This window comes from Ischnura elegans, chromosome 4, assembly GCF_921293095.1.
Source record: "Ischnura elegans chromosome 4, ioIscEleg1.1, whole genome shotgun sequence".
Classification (NCBI taxonomy): Eukaryota; Metazoa; Arthropoda; class Insecta; order Odonata; family Coenagrionidae; genus Ischnura; species Ischnura elegans.
Genome location: NC_060249.1, coordinates 95,440,993 through 95,465,988, shown reverse-complemented (window position 1 = coordinate 95,465,988; position 24,996 = coordinate 95,440,993). Strand labels below are relative to the sequence as shown.

The following is a 24,996-nucleotide window of genomic DNA, read 5'->3' as shown; positions in this document are numbered from 1 at the left end:
CCCTGCAAAATTGCTAGCTATACCAGGCGCCCCTTAAATCCAAAGGTGAAGGATAAAGAAATTTATAGATTCAGCATCAAATTTGTGAAAATTCATGATGAATGAATATAAACACACTTTGTAAATTTTCACTGAAATCATTTGCTCGTACGATGCATTTCAACACTGAGGTGTCATTCTCGAGTAAAAATACAATAATTGGGCCAACCTCAATTTATATCTGCTAGGGACTAGTAGGGGAGGTAATGGAAGGGGAAGGGGAGGTTGGGGCGGAGTTGGGGGTGTATGGGGGGAGTGGTAGGGTTGTGTGAATAAGTTCGGGGGAGGAAAGGCTGGGAAGGTTAGAAGGCCGGGGGTGTGAGCGCTTGGATTGGTGGGGCGTAAATTGCGGAGGGATAGCGTGGTGGTAATTAGTGGTGAGTGCTTTTGAAATGCAATGTCATTTAGTACCTGGCCCATACACAAATTCTTCTTTAACTCTAATTCTTCCAGAACATCCATCTCCTTCCCTTTTTTGGCATAATGTAGAATCTCGGGTATGAAGTCACTGTTGTGTCCGGCTTCCCATAGGTGTTTTGCTTAGTGGGGTTGGTTGCAAAAACAATTTTTACGTTTGTCTGCTCTGGTCAGGAGTGTTCTGTAACCGTAATACGGTAACGTACACCAATTAAGCTCCTTGTCATTCTTGTCCATGTTAGTGAATAGCAGATTATGAGCTCTCCTGGATTTTTTCTTTAGCATTTTGTCTATTAAACTATCCGAATAACCATTTTTTTGCTGCTAAAAACTTGATCGTTTGAAGTTCTTTCTGAAAACTGTATTGTGGCAGAGGGATGTCCAACAACCGGTTAATTAGGAAATGGAACGTAGATGGTTTTTTTGAAAAGTGGTGATGGGATGTAGCTGGTATGACATGGTCGGTTGTTCTCCTTCTTTCCTTGTCACATTCAAGTCAAGGGAATTCAGCTTTCTTCATTTTCTATTTCATACGTGAAATGAATGTTACACGATTGGACATTCAGTGAGTTCATGAAAATATCTAGCTGTCGTTTTGAGTCCGTTCACACTGAAAAAATGTCATCTACGTTTGTGAACCAACTGTGGATATTGTTAGTATTGATGGAGACAGTGTTAATAACACTGGTTGGCAAAGTGAAACTTTTTTTTGCTCCCACGAACGAAAATAGGTGATTCCTATAGGTTTCGAGCTCATGAGTTTGAATCCGTAACCCATTTTTCTCCAGGACGTACCAGTTTGCAGGGAGGAGAGTGGGGGGGTGTTTCAATATCCACTCAAAGATGCTATTCTCCGTCCATTATAGTTTTCACGTTATCATAAAAAATCAATATAAATTATGCAAATGAAATTACATAAAAAGTTAAAGTTTAAAACTTACGTGTCACTTGGTGTTTCTACTCTTCTTATAATTACTACAGGGTGTCTCGCGTGTTACATTCTAACAGAAGTCTGCCAACATATTCACACTCCATTTACCACTGTAGCGCCTCTCCATGGTAGCTATTTGCTGGTGAAACATTTCTCCTTGTTCGTCAGAGACCTCCCCCAAGCTGTACATTTCAGGGAAGAAGTCCAGATGGCAATGCAGGGAGTGTAACTTCAGGGACATATTACATCCCATCTGACTAAATGAAGTAATTAACCTGTCCACAATGTTTTTGTAATCAGGTGACTTGATTCCCTAGAAAGTTACTGCACACTTCTTGAAAGGCCTCCTAAGCCTCACTTTCTTTTCATTAAGGTTAGAAGCAAATGTGGTATCCTAAACAAGTCTCTGATTTGAGATCCCGTAAAAATACTTCTTTCACCTTGGCCTCGCTGAGTCTTGGGAATAGTTTTCTGAGATGATTAAATGCTTCACAATCCCGGTTCAGGGCCTTAACGAAGATCTTCATGAGCCCTAATCTGATATGAAGGGGGTGGTAAGAATATTTTCTCCAGATCCACAAGACGTTCATTAGCCACCTCTCTTTTCCTGTACATCGATATATTGACATTTCGATTGATAGATTCCATTGTTGAAGTCGTAATGCAAGCAACAGAGCCTTAGACTTGGGAAGGTCTAAGTCACTGATCAGATCATTCAGCTCTTCCTGACTTATCACATGTGGTTCATTAATGTCAGGCACTGGAGCGTAATTGGGGTCTGACTGCACTCAAAGATTGTGCGACATCCTCACAGGCAGCAGGTTCTTCTTCTGATGAAACACTTCGCAGGGTATATGAGTCTGGTGATACAGGTACAGGCAGACAAAAATCATGTTTCACAGGTCTCCTCGCGGAATCCAAGTTAGCATACCGTATTTTATGCTTCATGTTTTTTGAGAAACCTTTCATATTAGTCAGGTAGGTTACAGTCTGAAACATGGTCACGGGGCTCGCGCCAAACCATAGGTACGACGAACGGCATCGATGTATGTGTACCTTTCAACCATCCTGTGAGAGAACGCGCACACGAGCTAACCTTTGTTCTGGAGCCCAAACGCGATCCTGGTCGCCAATTTTACACCCAAAGTACAGATGGTAGGCTGTCTTCAGGAACGGTGACAATGGCCTACTTTGTCCCTCAAAAATCACTTCTCCACATATTTAGCTGAATGAATCTTTCGAATTGTTGCAAGTTCTTGGCATCTTTGTTTAACACAATATACGACGTGGCGTGGTGTTACAATTTGGTGTTACGACACAGCGTAATACCACATTATAGCACCATGATCAACTCGAAACTGAAATATTTGTTTCGTGTATGTCTTGGCGCCTTTTTTATTTGTCTGTCATGCATACGAAAAGGAGCCGATGAATGATTGAAAGTATATATCAAAACCTTTATCCGTCAATAACGCCTAGGTTTTAGTGTATACAGTATAGAACGACAATAAATCTTTGCAACCCAAGGGGAGGGGGTACGTTTCCGGGGGTCTTCAGCTAGAGAAAAGAATGTTCCTGGGATGTAGCCAAGTAACAGTTCTTGGATTAAGATAAAAATTCAGAATTATGCACTCCAAACACGAAAAACACATATTAAATACCAAAAATACGACTCAAAAAATTTTCAATCGATTGTGGAAACACCACCCTGCCCAAAAAAACCTTATGTGCTGGAACTTTCTTAATGAGATATTTGTAATCAACATCTCGAAATCTACCCGGGACACTCTTTCACCCTCGTGGGAGGATTTTGATGCCGACCAGTGTAATTTCTAGTCGAAATCATCCATGAAAAGATCTGCCAGTAGGGGTGATAAGCGAGAACCCTTTGCTAAACCTTTATTTTGATGGTAGTAATCGCCTTCGAATCTAAAATAATTTTACGCTACACAAGTGGTGACTAATGCTATGAATTCACTAATAAAGGGGGCTCCTGGACCAGTACTTTCTTGGCCCTTTTTTACAGCTTCCAATGAAGGCAAATGGTACAGTTTCTCCAAAATATTTTATGTTCTAGTAAATTTTTCATCCCTGGAGGAAAATGGAACCTGCTTATTAAAAAATGCATGTTTTTATTCTTATATTTATTAACTACTAGATTCATGCCAAGAATATTTGTTTGAACTAAAGAAACTGTTGTGTCACACACATTTCATTACATTTGTGGGAAGGCCCCGCACTGACTACTGGCATTGCAAAAAGGATTTTTTTTAGTGCATCAACATTTTTTAACAGCAAAGAAAGCAATAAGCCATGAATTTTATTTTTAAAGGTGGTGGGTCATACCTTAAGGAATATTAGAAAAAAATTAGCTTGATTGACACATTACCTTTGCTCAAACTTTTGATCTTTTACGGAACCATGCTTTTGACGTTAAATTTTCTAAACACTCTATTTTTTTTTTTATTATTCAAGGAAGCATTCAATGAATGCATATTAGAGCATGCTTTAATTCATTTTTCATAATTGGTATAACAATGCAAATGACAGAAGTTTGACAAATTTTCTGGTTTACACCGTGAATGATGTTCATGCACATGGTCATTGGCCTTATCATTTATTGTGTAGATGGCCTTTGTAGTTTTCCACTGGGGAAATTTTTTTTTCTTCTTTCTATTTTAATAGCAATTGTATTTTTTTATTTGATTGTATTTCAGGAACCTGGTGAGATATTTCTGCATGTCAGAAGCTGGCCTAAATTCAAGGAACTGATTCTTGTCCTTGGATCCAGTTTAAGAGACATTGATGGGAGGTGGGCCGATGGCAAGGGACCATTAGCGGATATTTTTCAAGTTGATGAAGTGAGGAAGTTAATTCTTGCCCTTTTCAAAAATTCTGAGCGTAGAGCTGCCACATTGAGGTTAATTAAGTGATACTACTGGATAACATATATTTGTACAAACTCAAATTGCATTTCTTTTTTACAGCGTATTTACTCCAATATGCCCATTTTACTGTATCCTATCTCCTTAACTTTAATCTATCTTTTACATTGTTAAAACTATGGCTGTTGCTTCCCTTATTGTTGTTTATATTTTAAAATATTATATATTAATTAAAAATTTTAACTGTAAATATTTGTTATCAATGATAGAATTTTCATTATTTTTAGGGATAATACTGTCATACAATGCAATTTAGTGCTCACTGTTCTTTTGTGTGTCCATGTTTGAGATACAGTACATTCTCAATATTAGGGGCAGGTAGGCAATATAGTCCCTCAACTCATAAAATGGTCCATTATATGTATTTTGTGAGATATAGATGGGTCAGAAAGAACCAAAGGAATTGCTTAAAGGAATGGTTCACTGAAATGAGTGGAACAAAAATGAACTTGTCTCCAAAACTGTTCCCTGTTCATGTCTGCTCTGGTCTCATTTGGCGTATTCAGGGCAGTAGATATGCTCACCAAGAGTTATTTTGAACTTCAGCTTAATCACTAATGTCACTCCAGCAAGTGCGTTGTGGTTATAACAGATGGTGGTTACGATGGTTACGGTGGCCACGACCGGCCATCTGAGGCTACTGATGCTGCTCCAAGGACTGCCAATCTCCTCCCCTTTGATCTCTCCCATATCCCTCCGTCTTGCCTCAAGTCAGCATGCTCAGATGAATATGAACTGGGGGATTGGGTTGGTGTGGTGGCTAGAGTGTTGGCTTCCCACCCGGCGGGCTCGGGTTCAAATCCCGGCAGTGGCAGAGAATTTTCAGAGACTGCCCGATCCCTGCTTGAATGTTGTGTGGAGGACATTTCAAGCGCAACACTCCGTCCGTCGGATGGGACGTTAAGCCGTGGTCCCCTTGGCGCCTTTCGTTAAGAGCAGGCTGTCGCCGACGCCGGGTTTCTCTCCACCCTTCCTTCCACACCCTTCCCTCATGGCGCAAATGACCTCAGCTGTCGGTCGCCTCCTCCAAATACCATACCATACCATACCAATATGAACTGGTCCTGGAAAATTTTTGGAAAATGACATACCTGGAAATATATTTTATATAATTTTGGCACTTAAGACTTAATTTTAAGCAGATGCAGTTAATGATGACAAAACTAGATAATATTTTTAAATAATTTTTAAATTTCTCTGAGGCCTTGGGGGGATCTATCCCCTTTCCCCCCCATAGTTATGCCACTGAACTGTTGAATGGTTTATCTGATATTTCATTTTCATGTTGGCGTTCGTATCTCCTGAGAATTCATTTTATTTGGACGTTCATTTTTTTCTGGGCATTCATTTCCTCTCGGCATTGGTTTTGTCTGGGCATTCTTTGGCATCTGTGCATTCTCATTAATCTTGCTGTTTGTGTTCTTAAGGGTGTTACAGTAGACTCTCGTCATTACGAACTTCACGAGACACAAAAATCCGGAGGTTCGTAATAACGAAGTTCGTATGAACGTTACTCTTAGGAATCGTCGAAAGAAACTGTGGATGATGAACGTGAATAAATTACGGAGAAATATATGTAAACAGGAAAATTTGTTTCAGTTTCGGCATGCGGCATGACGTAATCAAGGGTTGATATTTTCCTAAGTACAGTAAGTCCGATTTACGAACTAGATGCGTTCTGAGACCTTATTCCTAAGTTGATAAACCTACGGTCCGGCCGCCAAGAGTTGTCCAATGACAGGTAGAATGGTCTAGGTCGGGGCAGCGTTGCCAGGTAAGAAAGTGAAACGCCTTCAAAGGGCTCCGTGAAGAAAGGAGACGGAGAGGACGACGAGCGTGAAGGAACCAGTGGAAGAGTCACTTGGTTTGGGAATTCGAAGAAAGGGAATGTTTTAGCGGATCAGGCTAATTTTGCTGCTTTTTATGAATTTGAAAACGTTGTAATACTAGGTGATGGTGTGAGGTGCGTTTGGGGGACAGTGATTGGCTGCAAACCGTGCTGGCGCAGAGTTATCCGCACCTCCTATTGTGCCGTCATCGGACAACTCTCGCTGGCCGGACTGTATGTAAGGCATCGAGGAGCACGGTTATCCTGCAGAATGTAACACTTCATAACGAGCGATAACTCACGATTGTGGCGAACTGATCTAGCTGGGCGTGCAACGCAGCCGGAACCGGAAAAAAATCCCTCTCTGCGACAAGGAACTATGGGTGAAACGCTGAACATTTCTTAACTTCACACCGGATTCAATGATACTTTATTCAGATTATGCCCAGAGTACGATATCCTCTACACCGCACCGCATAGAGACGACCAAATCAAAAGGCACCAAATTCGAAATTTGAAAATTTTAAATTCTGGCATCTCTGAAAGTTCGTAAATCGAATGTACGTAGGAAGAGGACTAGCTGTACATCAAATTTACGAGCTGTAATGAGTGAGACACCATGATTCCCCAGGAATGAAGCTTATTATATGACGTTGCGTGTATGGTGAAGAAAGAACCATAAATGACGCTCTTAGTCAAAATACATGAGGAGAACTTAAACGTGGCGTGATTATTAAAATTTATCGTAGTGAAAATCCATCTAAATGCCATAGCTTATGCGTGGGACTTCGTAATACAGTTCATTTTGTAACCGCCGGGACCGGGACTGAGGTTCGTAATTTCGTAAAAATGAAACTTTCGTAATAACTTTTCTTTACCTATAGTTTGGATAGGCTTTTTCGTCAGGACCGACGATTTGCTTCGTAAAAACGAGAACTTCGTAATAACGTTGTTCGTATTAACGAGAGTCTACTGTAGTATTCAATTAGTTATTTGTTTGAAAAAATTTTGCTCCAGTTTTCCACATATTACTTGGCAAGTCTGTTTGTACATTATTGAATGGTGATTTGTCAACTGAGAGGAAGAACTTCCAACTCGGCCGGAGTTTATTGTTTCCATTATACCGTATAAGCATGTGTAAGAGGTGCACATATGTAAGAGGCGCACCCCTATTTTGGGCATCGGAGGTAAAGAAAAAAAACTTTTCGGCATTCTTTGTATCCTATTGTGTGGTGTTGCAGACTTATGCTTGGACTTTCGAAAGTCATAAACATTTCCACTTTCAATACTAATAATTCACGTGGCATTTCACAGCTAAATTTACACGATATGTATGGCGCTCAGAGATGAGTAGGTATTCACTTGTTGTCTTACCTTATAATGTTTACTAGGGACGGTCGGATCGGGATACCTCAGATCCAAATATCCACGAATAATGCCCTTCACCTTAGTGTACCTTGGATCCAAATTCGTCAAAGAAATTGAATCTGAATCCGAAATTTTCAATCAATGCTTTTGTGAATGCAACGTCCCATAAGAGATAGTAGAAAGAGTCGATCTTCATTTTGCATACGCCGTTGCACTACGATGCTTGTCCTACTCACGAACATTTTTTTAAGTTCTCATAGGAGTATTGTAATAGAATTTCAGCCGTGGAAAATTGTAAAGCAAAACACGACAGGCACATAGCGTGAATCTTCCCAAGATATTGGACAACAATCGGGCGAATCTCAGCGCTGTAAGATAATAACCATGGCGTAGATTTCACAAAATCACCCCTGGCCCTCCATCAGCCCATGCCTCTGACGTTTTCTTCTTTTCTGAGAACCCACAGGCCATAAATCACTTGCCTCAAAGGAAAATATGTATTGAGTTACACGGGAACAATCGAAACTTGTTTCATCCCTACCCCATCTCATCAACTGACCATGTTCGGTCTCCCAGCTTCAATTCTCCCAGTTTCTGGAGGCCAAATGCTAGGTGAGTTACCTACTAAGCTCGAAGATATCTTGATAGCTTTCAGCAATTGTATGATTGTATGACATGCACGAGGTTCAAAAAGGAATGAGATCTAACGCGATGCTTATCTGACAGCATTTAAGTTTTTTAAGCTCTAATTTATTGACACAAAGATTTATAGTTAACAAAAAGCCTACTAATATTCAAAATAGTCCAAACAGCACAATTTCGGAAGAAACAAGGATAGCATGAGCGGATTCAAACAAGACAAGACTGACTGGAAACTACAGGCAACTCAAACTGCATGTATCACATTTCTGCGACTTTGCCCCTTTGCTTTGAAGGCAACGACGTCACATGCAAGATCGGACGTGTTCTTCCCTTTCTCCTTCACCCGTAGTCTCGTTATGTGAAAGGCGGAGGGAACACGCTCCATCCCCTCTACCTCCTCTTCAGCGCTCTTCAATTATAAGCATTTCTGACTTCTTCTATCCGCCGTTTAGTCCAACAGTGTACATACTCATTTGAATTTTTTAAACAGCAGTTTTGACACCAATATGATTTTCAATTGCAATAACCCTTATAATAGCATCTGAAGATGATTTTTGAAAAATCAGGCCCTTAGCATAATTGAAATTACTCGGCAAGGCAGATGTTAACTATTGACCAGGTATTGTCCTTCAAAACTGTGCTTTTCTCTATGCTTGATAAGCGAATGCTTTATGCAGTATAAATGCTGTGGTATGCCCACTCGTAGCATGTAGCAGTAAATTTAGTGTGCCCTCCGGAGCGAAATACCCCGCGTGATCTTTTCCATGTTCACATCGGAGGTACCGACATGACGGCACAAAACTTACAAGTAAGAAACGCAAGCTGGAGCATTGTAAAAATACGTCACTAAGGGAGAAACTCCCCTGCCTCCAGCTCGTTTTTGACCTTGGTTTTTAGATAGACTCACGCTGAAAACCAAGGCACTCAGTTCCTCTTGGGCTTCCGACCGGGGAAAGGAAGGAGGGGAAGATAGGAAGTTTGTGTAAGAAGCGCACCCTCATTTTCAGCTGCAATTTCTGGGAAAAAAAGGTGCGCCTCTTACACGGGCTTATACGGTATATTGGTCTAATATGCAGTCAGCAAATACTATGATACCATATTAAGATATTTAAAGGCACCGTGAGACTATTGTTTAGTGTATCAACCAACCTTCACAATGCGGTTCAAAAAAAATTATATTACATGTCCGAAAGTAATGAATAATCATTTTCTTTGCAGAATTAATTATAGTTTGTAGAATCCTAAAAAGCAACATCATGTAATATGTACAAATCACAGATCTATCACATTTTCTAGATATACAAACTGGACTTCTGAATTTTCAGCACTGAATATGGAAAACTTCTTTGGGGAGGATAAATTTACTCGATGTCATAGTTAAAGTCATCAGTAAGTAGCATCAACCTCCATTGTTTGTTCAAGCAGATGGCTAAATGCTAAAGGCTAAATGGGAGAGGAAATAACCTGGAAATTATGTGATTTATTATAACAGAGATTTTGAACTGTTTGATTTTTCTGAACTGGATGAAAATGAACGTTTTATTGTAATGAACAGCTTAACCCACCTCTACTTTGAGGGGAAAAAATATATGTACATGGTTACTGGGAAATTACCTCAATCAGTGAAATGAACACTAATTTCTCAAAACAGTACAAACCTGACAGTTGATAATGAGAAAAGTGAATTAAATGTATTTTTTTGGTCTGGGAAAGTTTCCTGCCTTTCATTTACTATTTTTTTCAATAAGTATGTTCTCAGAAATCTTTTATATTATCCAGTCCTAAGAAAGTCAGGTTATGTGATTAAAAATTGCCTGGGATAATACATATCCTGGTAACTGTGGTTTTACTTGAAATGACTGGATCTGGGAAGAATTTGATTACTATTGAATAAGGAACTATTGCCAGAGTATAGCCAATGATTCGCTTATTGTTGAGAAAGCATGCCAGAATTTGTCATCATAAGTAACTACAGTAGACTCTCGTTAATACGAACAACGTTGTTACGAAGTTCTCGTTATTACGAAGCAAATCGTTGGTCCCGTCGAAAAGGCCTATCCAAGCTATAGTAAAAGAAACGTTATTACGAAATATTCGTTTTTACGAAATTACGAACCTAAGTCCCGGTCCCTGCGGTTACAATATGAACTTTATTACGAAGTTACACGCACAAGTCACGGCATTTAGGTGGATATTCACTACCAGGGGCGGATCCAGGATTTTTTTCTGGGAGGGGCACAAGCAAGGCCGTATCCAGGATTTTGTTCTGGGTGGGGCACAAGGATACCTCGCAATACAAAACGAATGCAATGATAATGGGACCGTATTAAAAATCTTGCATATTTTTGAGGTTCTGGGGGGGGCACGTGCCCCCGTGCCCCCCCCCTGGATCCGCCTATGTTCACTACAATTAAGATTTAATAATCGCGCCACGTTTAAGTTATTCTCGTGTACTGTGCCTAAGAGGGTCAATTAGGGTTCTTTATTCAGTTTACGCGCTACATCATATAACAGCCTTCATTCCTGCGAAGTCGTGGTGACCCACTCATAACCGTTAGGAAATTGGATGTACAGTCAATCCTCTTCTGCACATTCGATGCACGAATTTTCCGAGATACGAGCATTCAAAACTTTCAAATTTCAAATTTGGCGCCTTTCGATTTGGCCGATACTACGCGGTGTGGCGCTGGGAAACTCTCGCTGTGGTCTGCGCTCTCACGACCTGAATAAGGTATCATTGAATCTGGTGTGAATTTAGGAACTGTTCAGCGTTTATCCCGTTCTTCGTTACCGCGAGGAGCCATTTTTTCGGCTCCGGATTCATCGCAGGACCCGCTATATCAGTTCGCCACAATCGTGAGTTAGCGCATACGTGTAATACAGTGTTGCATCCCGCAGGATAACCGCACTCCTCGATAACTTACCTGCAGTCCGGCTGGCGAGGGTTTTCCGATTACGGCACAGTAGGAGGAGATAACGGCACGGTAATCCTGCGCCAGCACGGTTTAAAGCCAATCGCTGTCCCCCAAACGCACCTCATACCCTCGCCTAGTCATATAACATTGTCAAATGCAAAAAAACGAGCACCGAAATAAGCCTGATCCACCAAAATAAGCCCATTCTTCGAATCATAAGAACAAGTAATTATTCCTCTAAGTCCTTCACGCTCGTCGTCCCTTCCGGTTCTTTTCTTCATGGAACACTTTGTAAGCGTTTCCCTTTCTTACCTGGCCCCCTTACCCCCTACCCAGAGCATTGTCTGTTACTGGACAACTCTCGGTGGCTGGACTGTAATTTTATCAACCTTGGAACTCGGCCTTGGGACGCATCTAGTTTGAACACCGGAGTTCATGTGTTCGGGAAGATATCAACACTCGATTGCGTCATGGCGCAGTCTTCTGTTGAAAAACGAAACGAAAATCGCGTAATTTAATAGCGTTAATAATACACTATGTATTTCTTTCGACGATTCCTAAAATAAACGTTCTTACGAACTTCGTTATTACGAACCTCCGATTTTTCGGCCCCGTGAACTTCGTAATAACGAGAGTCTACTGTATTCATCAGATACAAATTCATTTGAGATGCATGATTAATACAAAATTTTGATTCATGATTTCACTCTTTCCTCAAAAATAAGCTTGGTAAAGTCTTCTGAACTCACCACCAGGTAAGTACTTCAAATACAGCTTATGTTTTCAATGGCACTTGTCATCCAGGCTAATTGAAAGACTTCAGGTTTTCTCTGTGAGTAAGTTGAATGAAATATTCTCATGCTTCCAAATGTGTTAGATCTAGTTCCATGCTGACATTTTGAATGCTAACTCAACTACCATCCTCACTCATTCCTTGATGACGATAGTGGAGTGAGCTATCAAAACATAGGTATGGAGCCAATTCTGATCTGGTTGGAAGCTCAAGAGTGTTTAATCCAGCTGTTGTTTTTTATTCCTGCTGGGAGGTACAGGATTGGTCTAACCCTGATTGTTGAGATGGAGAACTGTTGACCAGTGGAAGTTGAGGCCATGCGATCTAGATTGGTTCCATACATCCTCCAATGGCTTATAAGCTTATAACCTGAATCTCGGTCAGCATTTCTCTCTCCATTCTTATCTTTATACTTTTGCCTGTACTAAAAAAAAGATATTGGCACTGAAGATACGTGTACACTGCAGAGTTTTTAGCTAGATTTGCTCTAACGAGAGCAGTCTACCAAAAAAGTCTACGATGGAAACATCTCTGAGAGCATTCTACCTAGTGCGACTCTCAGCTCAAGTGGTAGAGCTGCTCTCACGCTAGAGTGGCAGTGTGAACAGAAAAGTAGTGTGTCTTGCTAGACTGCTCTCGCCCTATGTAGGTAGCCAGGTAGAGTACATATTCTCTCTCGCGAGAGGAAATCAATCCTTTCTGCAAGAAATGGTTAAAAAGAGGGGTAAAAACTGATCTCTGAGTCAATTCAGCCATTTGAAATGTACGCAGAAGAATGATCTGGTGCTCTCCTGGAGTCTTAGTTGAATGAAATGCTCTCGAGTCGCTCTCACCACGCAAGTTGCCTGATTACGGTAGACGTTTTGACCAGTGGCTCATTGGTCATTATCAGGAATACAGTGAGTTGCTCGTCAAAATGCCTGTAGTATAGGAGAATCTCACCTGGTGGAAGACCCCAGAGCATTTCATTCAGTTACCCAGAACTTTAGAATACATCAAGTGAGGAATTTTGGGATAGGCACAATAAAGCAAAACCATTGAAGGAGATTGTAGAAAATGGAGGAGAGAGAATGAAGTCAATAGCAGTCTCATGATAGCACTCTTGCAAGAGAAAATTTCGTGTTAGTGTGTACAGGTTTTGACCTCGCTAGAGCTACTCTACAACCCCTCGAGAGAGTCTCGCTAGAGTAAAATCTCTCACCAGTGTATTCAGTTGTAGATTAAGTCTTGCTAGAGCAATCAAACTCTAGCAAGATTTCGCTATACAGTGTACACGTATCTTAATTGAGGAATAACAACATAATCAAGAAAAATTGATCTACCCCGAGTGATAGGGAAGAGTTAGCTGATGACTGTTTTATGTATCATGATTGAGCCCTTTTGAGTAGCTGGGACAAAATGTATCCTCTTATATGGAGGAGAGCACTGGATGTGAATTCACATATCATCACATTGAAAATGTTATTATTCAGCTATTTACAGTCATGCAATCACTCAGTGAATATAGTAGTAATATATTTGCCACATCATACATATATGTGCTACTACATGCACCTGCAGTCAATACATGTATTATTGACTTCGCCCATTGTCTGATAATCTTACGTTTTTGACCCTCCTAACTCTTCATTATTCAGCATAATAATGAAATGGAATATAATAATGTGATGATACGATAAAATAGCAATCGTAGACTGTACCAATGTATTCAAGATGGTGAGACCTAGAAAGTCAGTATAGGTAAGGGCAGCAATGTGACTTACAATAAATAGTCGGAGACATGTCCTGGGCACCATTTTGCAGGGTTGCAGTTAAGTTGGTTGAAAATTTTCCAAGAAAGTTGTCTATTTAGTTAATAGATTTTCAATTTTTCCAAACATTAATAAATTTCTGAAGCAAGTATGTATATTACGGTGGTCAAATGTATTTTGAAAAATTTGCTAATTCAGGCCATAGCAGATGGTAGTGGTACTTTGGGAACCTCAGCCCAAAAAACCTGTAATTTACACTAAGGTAGCATTATTTTAACTTTTTTATTAAAATTGTTAACTTTATTTAAAATTAATTTTTAAAAACTTTTTTCCCATTCTCTTTGCTAATGCAATTATATTACAATGGCCGGCATGGTTGGAATGAGGGACTGATATTCAACAAAATATTTGCCTTTGCTGCTGTTTTACCTCTTCATCATACCAAATATGTGAGAAGGTAGATACCACATAATATTATCATATTACGTTTTCACTTGTAAGAATACAGTTGGTTGATCATACCAGCTGGAGATGCAAGAATTGCATTTGAAGCATTGTGGAGGGAAAGACTGAATGGTACCTCTCCCCTGACAAGACAAAGGGAAGTAATTGGGGCAAAACAAATTAAGAAAGGATGTATGAACCAGGGTGGATCAAGAATTTTCTTCCCAAGGGGCATAGGATGGAAATTTTACCAAAAAGGTGAGGGATTTTGTTCTGCATGTAACAAGTATGACTGGGAGATTTGAGATCTGAGGGGTAAGTATGGACCCCGTGGCAAGATCCACTCCTGCAGTTCATTTTGTAAATCACCAGGATGGTTAGTGAATTCTCCCCTATTCGTAGAGTAAGAGCCATAAGTATTGTGAAAATACACCTGGTACCCAGTGAGTGAAAAGGATTCCTGATGGATATCCATTGGATGCCTCATGCATATCCATAGCATGTCTAGATAGAGGGCATTTGGATATCCAGTGGACATCTTTGTGCTGTGTGGGTATGAAATTGAAGAAACTACTTTGGGGCGGAGGCTGAAATATTCCCATCCGAGGACTTAAGTCCAAATACCGATGTACTTGTAGAATTCAAAATTTAATTATAACCAAACTACGCTTGAGGATTCTGCGGTCCTCTATAAGGCAAACGCGTCTCCATACAAGGCGCGCCTTGCGTTCGAAACAAAAATTACATATTATCCCCAAATTGATAACACAGGATTCTCATAGTTAATTTCTATGATACTTGAAGGGTAGATGATCGTTGGATACGACTATACCCAATTTGGTCATTGTCGTAATTGCGTTTCCATGGGTACCGGCTGGGGAAGCGAGTAGTCTTCATGGCCGAATTAACAACATTACGCTTTACGAGGGTGTTTTGTTAAATTTTCTGTTGCGACTGGTTGCGACGGTTACGTCCGTTACCATGGCACCTTCCGCAGTTTCGAAGCACGTTTTGCCATTGATGATTTCAATGCCTTTTGTTGTAATTTTGCTTTATCGTCTGTGGACATTAAAGCTAACATGAGTTTTGGGGATTCTGTCGCGTTTAATATCCATTAAGTACCCGTGAATGCGTAATTCTTTGGTGCTTTCAGGAGTTGTGGTAGGCTTTGCGGCTGTTTTAGTTTTTTGCTGTACATTTGATTTATTTAGATTGAAATGGAGGAAGGAAGTAGTGATGAAGACACGGAAAAGACGCAAAAACCAAAGGTGCAGTTTGAATCTGACAATACTCCGGAGGCAACTGTCATAAAAAGTGGGTTTTTGAAATTGTCAATGCTTGCATTATTTTTCGCTAGCGTAAGCATTTAATGTTGGCGGTTCTAATTTCAGCCGATGATAGTCGATTGCCTAAAGATAGCGTTCCTGAAGAGGAAGAAAATACAGCTGACAGCAACATACGCCACAAATCGCCGCAAGAGTTGAACGATCTCGTAATACCTACTTGCTTTATTAATCATATTCAGTCACGTACTTCTTGTGGTCAACGGAATTCTTTTTTTTTCAGATCGAGATAATAAAAAAGTACACAGTTTTGTTCGGTTTGAAATCCGACCATTGGCGAGAATTGGATATGAAGCCTGTTGTCAAGTTTTTTGAAGATTTGGATGAAGACGTCTTAACCCTTTTCATGCATAAAATGAAGCTTGTTGCCAAAATTGGTCTTCCGCACGTGTCTACTGACTTTATATTTTATTACTTGAAAAGGAAAGGCACCGAAATCATTCCGTCTAACTTTAACGAGGAAGTGATATTTGGGAGTATAGATTTTAGTGCCGACGGCTGGACCCTTAAGCTGCTGCAAGAGGTTTATGGCCCGTACTTTTATCAAAGCAGACATTTACCTCCAAGTATCCTTCAATACATTTGGTGATTTAACATGCCTATTGGTGGTTCAAATTTCTACTCTCAAGTCTGAATTTGGAACCAATATTATTTCAGTTATGATTTTATTGAATTTGAATCCTTTGGTAATGTAAGTTAAAGCTTTGGATGTGTTTATTATTCATATTAATGGTAAATATTTGGTTTATATTCTTACCTCAACAGTATATGATGTGACTGCATAACATTAAATGTTTGACTTCTGGCCATTGACCAGATGAAATTGATTCTGGTATATTTTAATATTTAAAATATTGAATAATTATAACTTGGATTTTTTGAAGCATTGGAATGCAAAAGTCTGCTCATTCTAATAGGATTGGTGCCACACATAAAATCTCCTTCCAAATGCATTTATATATGCTGTTCAGGCTTGAAATGGTTTAAGGAGGGCTAGAGGCAAGGTTGCCAATTCAAAATATCTACGGTCAGGGATGAACAAAAGGCTTAGCGAAGAAAGGGTTCAATGCACCCTTTTAAGTGATGATATAGGAAAGGAAATTTCATGGCAATAGGGTAGTTTCCTTCATCAAAGAAAGTGAAAGGCATCGATTGCGATTCGTTACCCACCATTATTGTATTCATAATATACAGATTATTTGCTTTTAGAAACCCCAGTTTAGAAGAATGTTAATGGTCAATTTTAACCTCATTTGAAAAAGTCCAGATTGGCACCCATGCGATGCCACTCCACGCGACATCACAGGGACCTAGATGCTTTACGAGTAGTCAGGAGTTCTACATCGTCTGAGATTACCAATTGTATTAATAAACATGCATGAGGCCCAGAGCTCAGGGAAACTTATCTTAATAATCACCTATTAAAATTGCCTAATATCGGAAAGTTTTCCTTCGTTTGATAGTGTATTAATAGTTCTTATTTAAGGCAATTGGCTTAAATAAGAATTTTTAGACACTTAAGCGCTACCTGCTAGCTGGGTACTCTGCTACCTGCTAGCAGCCTGCATCGTAGCGGTGCTCATAGCCTCGCACCAAGGTGGCCTCATACGATGGCAGTCGGCATGGGTGCAGCTAGGAGTTAAGGATAGGGGGATTTTAGGTGCAACTAATACCGAATGTGTCTGGGGGTATGGAATACCCACCAGGGTAAGCAGGAGATGCGAGATTAATAAATTGTGGAATTTTATGATATTTGGTTCCAAATTGTGAGTTTTACAATATTTTATTATTATCCCTTCACTTTTCTATAAGTAATATAAATCCTATTAAGTATAATGTATTAAACTTAAAAATTTCTCTGCACTCGGGGGGGTTTATCCCCTAAACCCCCCCCTTGCTGTGCCCCTGGCAGCCAGAACCAGAGTGATGTCACATGAGCTTCTCCCAGCATTCATACATAGCCGTTGCATTTTCGCACGCTTTTCTATTTTATCTAAAATTATAACTTTTCATTTAACCCGGCAGTGGTCGCGTGGGGTGTCGTAGACACCCCAGCCTTATATAAGCGCTATTTTTTCTTGCAATTGTGACTGCAATGACCTGTAACCTCCTCTAGCTGATTTTTTAAGCTTTCTGAGGATACATGTAAAAGATTATTATAAAATCAATGTAAGTTTTTAAGAAAAATTACTTTTGTCAAAGCTCTGCAGAGTGGGGTGCGCCAGACACCCCACGCGACCGTTCTCGTTACGGTTTGCCGCCTAGTATTTAAAGTCGCCTTGAATATTTTTCATCCATTTTCATCGCATTTGATAGCTACTTTTCTGAAACTGGCCATGAAAGTTGTCTCTTTACGTTTACCTCAATAAATATTTATTTATTGGTATATTTTTTGCCTAAATTTATGTAAACAAATAGAAAGTTAGTAATTTCTTATAATGTTACAGTGATTTTTCTCGAAGTGAGCCACGAAAAATCGATCATGTAGTACGTACAGCACGTTAATTCAGTACACTATGGATTCCTGCAGTCTTTCTAAAAAAATGAAAAAGCTAATATACTTTGACTTTTGATTGAAAATTTGGATGAGGAATTATTTGTTTCTGACGTCAACTTTTGTAGAAAATGCGATTTTTTAGAAGTGATTTTTTGAAGACTTCGTTCAATAACGATAGGGTAGTAGCTATTCAAAAAAATCATTATTTACATGTTTCTGTGTATTTACCATTGAAGGTTGGCCTTGTAATACTTACATTCATCGTTTTCAATTCATACTAGATGTCAGCTACCTCTAGAGTAAAAGAAAGAGTCTTTGTCTTTTGAATGAATCTTTGAGGGAAGAAGATTGATTCTGATGAAAAAGAAGATGGGTGTCATGTAGCTGCACATGATACTTACACTGAACAACAGTGCAGAGATGATGAACTTTTGTAAAAGGGAAGGGAGCTTATGTACGTTGGGACATATGGAGTTGCAACGTGAAATACGCAGGGATCAAGACCAAACATAAGAACATAAAATTGTAGCAGTGTTACTGAGAAGCAAAAATAAATTCAAATTAAATTATTTATTATTATATAATTATTATAATTATATACTACATATTAGCAAAATAAATTCAAATTCAAAACACGAATGGTTTGTTTTCGTATAATGTTCATTGAAAAAATGGTAGAGAAAATTGTAAATTGCACTAATATTCAGGTAGAAAAAGTCACTGAAAATTATTCTCGTAAGAGAGATAGTGAAACAGACAGGAAAGACTTAGTGTTCCTGAATAGAATTTTACTTTTAGCCAGGGCAAATAAAACTGAGTAACAGAATTTTTTTTTGTTTTGGAACCAAAATGGATTAGGAGTGGAAATATGTTATTCCCCCATGAGCCATAACATATTTCTCTTTTCCCCTTTATCTTTTCGTTTCGATAACGTGACTGCTAGAGTAGAGAAAATGAAAAGTGGAAAATTAGCACAATGTAGAGATGTATTTGAGATGTTTGCTCGCAGTACACGGCAACATTATAGAATTGGGCCATGAGAAAAAGCTGATGAGCTAGTGATTCCTTTTCAAATAAGATGTTCATATGGGCAATATTTACCTTTGAACCCCGCAAAATATAGCATCAAAATTTTTGCATCGGCAAATTCGATTGTATTTGAAGATGTACCTACTCAGGGTGGCAACCAGAGGGTCCATTTTTTGTAGATAACAGTCCAAAAGAGGAGTTAAAGCGAATTTTTTCTTTTGTAAACAGAAACGGAAGGAACGTAATTTGAACAACTGGTTCAATAATATTCCGCAAGCAGATGAAATTCTAAGCAATAATTTGACGGTTGCGGGAACAGTGCGCAAAAAATAAAAGAGATTTATCACTGAAAGTCGTATAAGTAAAAGAAAGAAGAAAATAGCAGCTTATTTTGGTTTAGGAAGAAAAAAGCTCTAGTTTCCTGCGTTGTAAAATGGCCAAAGAATGTAATTCTTTCGCCAACAATTCATACAGCTATTTCTGTCAATCAATCCAAGACGAACAGATAATAAAAGAAAACCGGAAATATTGACCTTTTCTAACTGCACTGAAGGAGGTCTAGCCACATTAGACAAAATAGGCAGCACCTATCATACAAACAGAAACATCAGTAGATGATCCATGGCCATTTTCTTTCATTTGACAAACACTGCTGACATCAGTGCGTTTGTTATACCTCGGTATTCCAATTCACAATCAATATTGCAAAGTTTTCTTCGTGAGATTACTCGAGCGTTAACTTTTCCTTACAGTATAGATCCATATTGAACACAATCTCTAGAGACGTGAAAAATAGAGGAATATGCGTAAAATGAGCCGGAGAAAAGGATGAGGAGAAAACAAGAAAAAAAATTTGGAAGATGTGTTTTTTTCCAACAGATATAAAAACAAAAATATACTGTGAACTGTGTTAGAAACTAATGCGTGGTACACATTTGATGAAAATTTTGAGAAGTTTTTAGAAGTAAGTAAATAGTTTACATGATTTACTTTCTACATTCTTTAGATTCAATAAAACTTTTCAATAGCGCAAAATTGAACTTCTGTTGAGGACTACATATTTCTTAGTTTACCTTTCCAATGCTGTATATAATTTGTAACAGGATTATTTCAATAGTTATAAGTGACCGTAATATCATCGTAAATTTTTCCTCAAGAATACATTCTGGGAAATCGATTCAATATCGATAAGTAAATTATTTTAGTACATTTATTAGTATTTACGTAAGGCAAATAGAGGTCGACGCTGAAAATATGATGAGATACAGTGATTGATGTTTATAAAATTATATATTCCATGTATTTATATCTCAACATTTCAATTGTGTTCTTTGGCTGAAACAAAAAAAAGTTGGCAATTTTTCCGGAGGAACTGGGACTGCCTACTGGAAAATAGGGTATACAAAAATATTTTCTTAAAAATAATAAAAGTTGAATTTTTGGTTTGAAATATGTAGTATATCCATTCCTAAATAAACAAAGGATACGTCGAGATGTGAAATTTTTAAATAATATATACTATTTGAAAGAAATTGAAGAAAATCTTTTGGGGTGTCAGAGACACCCCACGCGACCGTTTATGTTTGGAAAATGGGCACGACTACTGCCGGGTTAATCACAAAAATAGATATCGTCATTTAAAAATGTAAAAGCAAGAAATACGCTATCCAGGAGTAATAATCTTTTGATTTAAGCAATGAAAAAATAAAAGGAAATCTCCCTATTCTCGTGAAAGTGACAGTGTTGTGTAGGAAAGGGAGGATATGGGTTGTAAATGGGAGACTGCAATTGGTTGAGCGATATGTGAAATCACCAGAGCGCCCTGCCATAAAATGGGAACTCTCCCTCTTCTGGCATGGGCATACTGTTACTCAGCTCTTCACTTTGCATGCCTCTACATCGACTGGACTGACTGATTTGATGAAAGGAATGATTGTAGGTGTGTGAGTGCTTATGGCAGGCATTTGAACTGAGAACGTGTACAAAGCTTGTAAAGTCAAAGTAAAGTTTACATTTTTTACTTAAATATTTCACGACATGCGCATGAGCAGAGCCTATTATACAAACTGCTCTGGCGTTTTACAATTTCATTTGTCTTTAACAAACTGTGAATAATGAGGCAGTATCTCTAATTGTGCTAGGAAACAACCTGCTCTATGGAAAATATTTGATGAATAGCCATCATTTTCTGTACACCTCTGGCTGGTTTACGATGGACAAGCCCCAACTAGTTTACTTCTGTATTTTTATAATGATAATATTCAATGACTATTTTCCACAACCGCACTCAAATACACTGATACTGGCCTAAATTGCACCCTAATATGCCTTAATTGGCATATTTTTTTCCAAAGGACGTTTGTTTATTTGCTTGGACTCTAATTATGCCCACTTGTTGTAGTGATTCATCATCAAAAATATTCTGCTATCTGAGAAGGAGCCCACGTATGATTGAAGATGAAAAGTGAACTCTGGCTAATAAAAAAGCGAGGACAATATATGAAAGTACTTTTGCTGGACTCTAATTTGACAATTAGATTTGGTAAACGCCTGTATTGTTGTTAGAATATGAGTAATGAAGGGCATAATGGCCAGTTAAATGTAAATTACAACTCCTTAGAACTGTTTTTGGTGTTGTAGTATTTCGCAACGAGGTTAAGTAGGTGTGCAGAAGTACCTTTTATTATGAAACACTCTTCTCTTCATATTCTCACGTTTGTTTTGTATCACAGATACGTATTTAAAAAACTATACTTTGCTACTCATGGACTTTCCTAAATTTTTAGTACCAGGAATTACAATTTAGCTTCTTCTTCACCACATGTCTTGCACTTCACTTTTCTGAATAAAACCATTATTTTTTGTCAGAGCTTTGGTTGTTTAGAATCATTTTGGGAAAAGAGATTTCCCTCTATTCCTATTCCTAACTGGCTTGGTTGATTGCATTACATCCCCAGGTTTCTTCTTTGCTATTAAGCTGTTATCACTAAGGGTAGTCCATTTTTTACTTGTATGTTAATGTAGCCCACTGTCAACAGAGGCTGCACAATATTCACGATGCAATTCATCCATTCCATAGTCAATATCCTTGGAGGAGCCAATAAAGGACAAGGCAGAGTTCTTACCAAAATTTTTCTTTGTTGCATATTAGTGTATTCTCCCTGTTAGTGATGGCATCGCTTGACCAATTTGGCAGTTACAGTGGAACCCCGATCTATCGTTTTCGCATTGATTGTTTTCCCACATTTATCGTTCGCCATTCCTGGTTCAAAATAAAGTTCCATAAAGACAATGTAATTTTTTATTGCGTTTATTGTTCCCCGAAGCATCGTTTTCCTGATTGATCGTTTGAAGGTCGCGGTCACGTCGTATACTTTTCCCGCATCCATCGTTTGACAAAAATGAGATGAAGTGTTTATGATGTGTTATATGTGGCTAATGACAACAGACACAGTGTGAATCTTCCCCAGGAAATTGAACTACCATAGGGAGAAGCTGAGCGCCGTAGGATAGTAACATTAGTGCATTTCCCAAGATCCACTATCCCCCTCCATTCAGCACTCTCCTCCCCCCTCTGATGCTTTCCTTTTCTCCGAAATCAAACAAAAGGTCCCAGCTTGCACAGGGATCGTATTACAAAGACCTTAGCTTCGAAAGAAAATATGTACGAAGTTACATGAGAAAAATAGAAACATGTTTCACGCCTCTCACATGTGGAAAAATTCATTGCTGAATAATTTAAAACATCAGAGAAACAAACCTAGGATGGGAATCCATTGGTGAGTTAGAAGACTTTTTAATGGGGAAATGTATTTTATGGCAATAATCAAAGGAGAATTTTTACCTGATGACAGTGGCGGCTGGTGGTAATTTAACTAGGGTGTGCATTAGAGCAGATATAGGATGATTTAATTATAATATGTTAATCCTAATCCATGAGCATCATATTTCGTCGTAATAGAATACATAGTAAGTAAAACATATCACTGGTACAATCTACACTTAAAATTGCATGTACAGAAATAATATTAGCAAGCATTAAAATAATTATTCTAAACACACCTTTACAAGAGACGGTAGATGAAATTCATTCTCCTTTTCTTACACGCTATGAGGAAGTAGTGTAGAAAATGGCCATACAGATGACTCTGTTGCAGACTGATTAAAATCCTGGGCGCAGGTAGTGGCTACACCACTACACTACCTGCGAGTCAGTTACCAAATATATGCGCGTGCGCACTCGCATCGTTTTGAGTCTGCTCCCATCACCCATTTGAACAGTGCATACCCCCCCGCTTACTTCGTCCCGCCCGAGCACCCTCAAGCGATCGCATAAACTGAATATGCGACAGGCGCGAAGCCACGGGATCGCACACTTGTAGAGCGGTGAATTCGAAAAGGGGATAGCTGTAATGTTCGGAGCTTTATGTTTCTTGCATGTGTAGACAGGATTTTTATCCTTCTCGTTACAAAGGAATAGTTTTCTTATATAATTCATTCATCTTTGGGTGTGCACTTGCTAACATGCGTATACCCACGCGCTGCCACTGCAGTAGGATGAAGCTTTCACCAACTTATCCTGGAATTTTGGATTTAACACCACACAAGTGTTATTTCATCACAGAAGTAATAGATCATATCAAGTTATATGTAATAATAAAATGCCTTTATTTGGGCCAGGTTGAGACTAAGAAGTCCCCTCTTCCACCTAACCCCTCAATAGCGTCAAGAGTCAAGTTTCAGCCATGACAGTTTATTAATACAATCAGTTATATGGTCCAAAAATTGTAAGTTAAATATGAATCTAATGCATCAGTTCATGGAACGTTGAAGCTTAAGACTAAGTTCTTGAGAAAGGTCCTGGTAGGCAATGTCAGAATATTCAAATAAAGGTAATATGAAAACAGATACAATTTGTGAATTAAGAGATTTAGGGATGACATATTTAAATTTTAATTGGGGATAAAGTGATTGCACTCTCGCTAAAATTCTTGGGTAACCAATTATGTAGTATTGTTTGGGATTTATTAGGATTTATGCATAGGAAGTTATATTGCACCATTCTTGGGGGTATGCTAAGTCACCATTGATAGACATCAAGCTGTTGCTTAAATTATTGACTGTGTAATGCAAATAGATTAGTAAATCGTTTGCATAGATGTGACACTTGCAGTTTAGTCCTGATGAGCAATCATTAATGTAAAGTGAAAATAGTGGACCGAGGATGGAGCCTTGTGGGGCTCCTCTAGAAAGTTGAATCCAAGAGGATTCCAAATTATTTGCAATTACTTTCTGTTTCCGATCCGAGGGATAAGAAGTAATCCATTTAACAACAGAAGTAGAAAAGCCAATGCAATGGATTTTAGCTGCAAGAATGTCTTTGTCTAACGAGTCAAAGGTTTGATGTTTGTGTGATCCGTGTAAAACCTATAAAATAGAAACAGAATCATCTTAAATGTGATGATTGTAAGTGCTTATTTTAAGTACCCCTTTTTGACATTTTTAGTGCCTATAGGTTACCATTTCTTTATTTTTAGCATCTGAATGTCTTAGAGTTAATTATTAGATGCTGAATGTATCCTGGATTGATATGCAACGTTCACTCACTTGTTTGATGTGTAAATAGCATAATTTTCAGGATAAATCAAGTTTGTTTTCCTTTTCAAACAGTGGGTCCTCAATTATAATCTGTTCGCTTTATGTTTACGGGTGAGCTTTCGTGAGAGCCGGACACTTCGGAAGGCTTTGCTAATGGAGTAGGGTTAGTACTGAGAGATAGAGGAGGAGCGAAGTCAATGTTGCCAAATGTACACAGCCACCCAACTTCGTCACTGAAAATTTCAGCACGGTGCCAATATACTACTTATTTGGCAGGTATTTAGGATAATCCTTTCACAGAAGCCCATGACATCGTCAGCTACTTTGCTGAATGAGGCACCGTTGGTGAAAGGCATACTTAAAGACATGCAAGAAGAGGCTTGGCAACACTGCTCCACGAGCAGATTCACAATGTTAACTCCATGGAGGTCTGAGAGCGACTAACTGAGGCCACGC

General features: G+C 38.8%; 2 protein-coding genes across 2 annotated transcripts in view; both read left to right on the top strand.

The window, feature by feature from the left end:
* LOC124157801 (centromere/kinetochore protein zw10 homolog) overlaps nucleotides 1-4,522 on the top strand; it is a 40,326-nt gene extending 35,804 nt beyond the window's left edge. The window contains exon 11 of the mRNA XM_046532820.1: nucleotides 4,105-4,522. Coding sequence (XP_046388776.1) covers nucleotides 4,105-4,320 — 216 coding nt within the window. The 3' untranslated portion in view covers nucleotides 4,321-4,522. The remainder of the gene's footprint in view (nucleotides 1-4,104) is intronic.
* A 10,519-nt stretch (nucleotides 4,523-15,041) lies between these two features.
* The window catches only part of LOC124158195 (dynein axonemal heavy chain 2), a 58,221-nt gene continuing 48,266 nt past the window's right edge, over nucleotides 15,042-24,996 (top strand). Inside the window, exons 1-3 of the mRNA XM_046533383.1 lie at nucleotides 15,042-15,387; nucleotides 15,465-15,565; nucleotides 15,640-15,982. Coding sequence (XP_046389339.1) covers nucleotides 15,291-15,387; nucleotides 15,465-15,565; nucleotides 15,640-15,982 — 541 coding nt within the window. The 5' untranslated portion in view covers nucleotides 15,042-15,290. The remainder of the gene's footprint in view (nucleotides 15,388-15,464; nucleotides 15,566-15,639; nucleotides 15,983-24,996) is intronic.